This window comes from Sinocyclocheilus grahami, unplaced genomic scaffold, assembly GCF_001515645.1.
Source record: "Sinocyclocheilus grahami isolate Dianchi unplaced genomic scaffold, SAMN03320097.WGS_v1.1 scaffold42.1, whole genome shotgun sequence".
In the NCBI taxonomy this organism is placed as follows: domain Eukaryota; kingdom Metazoa; phylum Chordata; class Actinopteri; order Cypriniformes; family Cyprinidae; genus Sinocyclocheilus; species Sinocyclocheilus grahami.
The window spans coordinates 1,879,208-1,881,604 of NW_015505221.1; the positions used below are offsets into that span (position 1 = coordinate 1,879,208).

Here is a 2,397-nt window from a genome sequence, read left to right on the forward strand (position 1 = left end):
TTTAACAGAGGAAGGAATGTGCCCTTTGAAAAACATGAAAAACCCATTTGAGTGAATCTAAACTGTTACCTCTGGGGGTTCTGGATTGTGGGGAAGGAAAAAGGAAAAAATAGACAGTGAAAGAAAGAGGGTTTTCTCAAAAGATTGGGATGGTATTCAAGTCTTGAGTTGAATTGCTAATGTAGTAAAAGATATGGTAATAAAAATAAAGGCATATTTATGCATTTCCTTGTTAACCTGCAGAGTGAAGACTCAGATGAAGATGACCTCTTTGCCATCAGTGACAAATGGACCTTTGAATGGAGCAGTCGCCGCTGGTCCAGGCTCCAAGACATCGATTGCCTGCTGAGGGGCGTGGAGAACAAGAACCCAGGGGAAAACTCTGCCCTGCGGAAAACGACCAGCAGCGAGAGTGTTCTGACAGACTTGAGCGAGCCGGAGATCTCTTCCCTCCATAGCGAGAGCAGCGGCGGCAGTGGTGGCGTTCGTGTGCATAGTGCGGAAGACTCGGACAGCTCACACCGCACCTGCTCGAACTCTGCAGCCATGCCTGACCCCACATCACTAGGTGTGACCCATCTCTCTTCAGAACTTTCAAGCTACGGTTCGCTGCCTGTAAAGCATAGCAAGCGAGGACGGACACGAGCTAAGGAGTTCTTACGGCGCATGGAAGCTTTGCAGTTACGTGGAGCAATGGGTGGCGGAGGGAACAGGAGTCTTGTTATAAGTGCCCCGGTTCTCCAACAAGAACCCCAGACTGTAAAAACTCTCCGCTGTGTGGAGATCATCAATGGAGACATGCGTCTTGCAGAGCCACCTTCCGGCATAGGGTTGCCCTCCCAGTCTAGCAGCGAAGGGAGCAGCAGCCAGTCCAGTGGGAGTGCCATCAGTACGCCAAACATGAAGGAACGCAACGTCCACCGGGCTGATCACAAGCGCAGTGGGATGTACCTGGAGGACTTGGATGTGTTCTCCAGTCTCATCCAGGGTAAGCGTGTGGCTGAGCAGAACCGACGCAATGAGTTCCACTCCTACGAGGACCTGGTGGTCCATATTCCTAAAGATCACAAGCCTGGAACCTTTCCCAAAGCTCTGTCCATCGAGAGTCTTTCACCCTCAATGGCAGCCTCCATCAACTGGCACTTGGCAAGCATGGACTCGGATGTTCAGCATCCACCTAGCTTCAAAGAACCTCGACCTGTCACACAGTGCTGCAACCGAGGAAGTCGGATCAGCATTTACGACAATGTACCCAGCTCGCACCTCTATGCCAGCACCGGCGACCTCATAGACTTGGAAAAGGAAGACCTTTTTCCACATTTAGAAGATATTCTGCAGCATGTTAATGGGCTGCAACAGATCGTGGACCACTGGTCCAAGAATGTATTGCCTAATAGTGAAAACGCGGGGAAGGAACGAGTTGATCTTGTTGGCGAAAGGCAAGGCGACCTGCAATCATCCAGCCAGATCACATTGGATTTTGAGGAACATTCAGTGCAGGAGGGTCAGGCAACCCCTAATGATGTAGACAGGGATGGGGTGTCACTTAATGAAACAGAATCCGTAGGAATGAGGGAAAGGAGAGACTCAGGGGTCGGGGCTTCACTTACCAGACCAAGACGGTAAGATTCTGTGCTAACAATGCTATGCTATATGTGTTGCATTGAGAACTTTAAGTTTGGATAGAATCGGTTGACTGTTAAAAATAACATGAATGCATGTACACCAAAAACCTTTATGTAGTAGGTTTAAATGCTATTTTAGGTGGCTGTCATCTCAAAGTCAGCCATTCATTTGCCCCAGATTTGAATCCCTAACATGGTTCCCTGCTCTTTGTTTAGCTTGCGATGGCCTAGCTTCCAGATTTCCAACCGCCTCAGCCATTCGGTCGCCTCTCTCCAGATCACCAGCCAATCTGCGGCCCAGCTCAGCTTGCTACAGAAATTTTCCTTGCTCCGTCTCACTGCTATTATGGAGAAGTACTCCATGTCCAACAAACATGGCTGGACCTGGTAAGAATCTGTTGGAAAAAATTATCAGATCCTATGAGATTTTTGTTACTGTTTTACTGCAGCTTATAGCTTCCTTCTCTAGTGGTCATTGTGATTAGCACAAGATGGACAAGTAGCAGTAAATCCTAATTAACCGCCCTCTACTGGTGACTATCATTAATACACCCTGCTATTGCTAAAACTGTGATGAAATCTTCAGTTCATTCAGAGGATTGTTGTTTATTGTTTGTTTTACTTTTATTATTTGTAGGCCTGTTGATGCCTTTACTCCCAAAACATAAAATATAAAAGATGCCCCAGGGAAATAGAAGCTTATATATATTGTATAAAAGCCCCACATATATATATATATATATATATATATATATATATTTTGTTTATTTAA

At 46.4% G+C, this 2,397-nt stretch overlaps 1 protein-coding gene across 2 annotated transcripts in view; it reads left to right on the forward strand.

The window, feature by feature from the left end:
* The window catches only part of LOC107582248 (stAR-related lipid transfer protein 13-like), a 101,409-nt gene that overhangs the window by 95,242 nt on the left and 3,770 nt on the right, over positions 1 to 2,397 (forward strand). For both annotated transcript variants that reach the window (XM_016268016.1, XM_016268017.1), the window contains 2 exons: positions 186 to 1,622; positions 1,842 to 2,012. In XM_016268016.1, the coding sequence (XP_016123502.1) occupies positions 186 to 1,622; positions 1,842 to 2,012 (1,608 nt within the window). The remainder of the gene's footprint in view (positions 1 to 185; positions 1,623 to 1,841; positions 2,013 to 2,397) is intronic.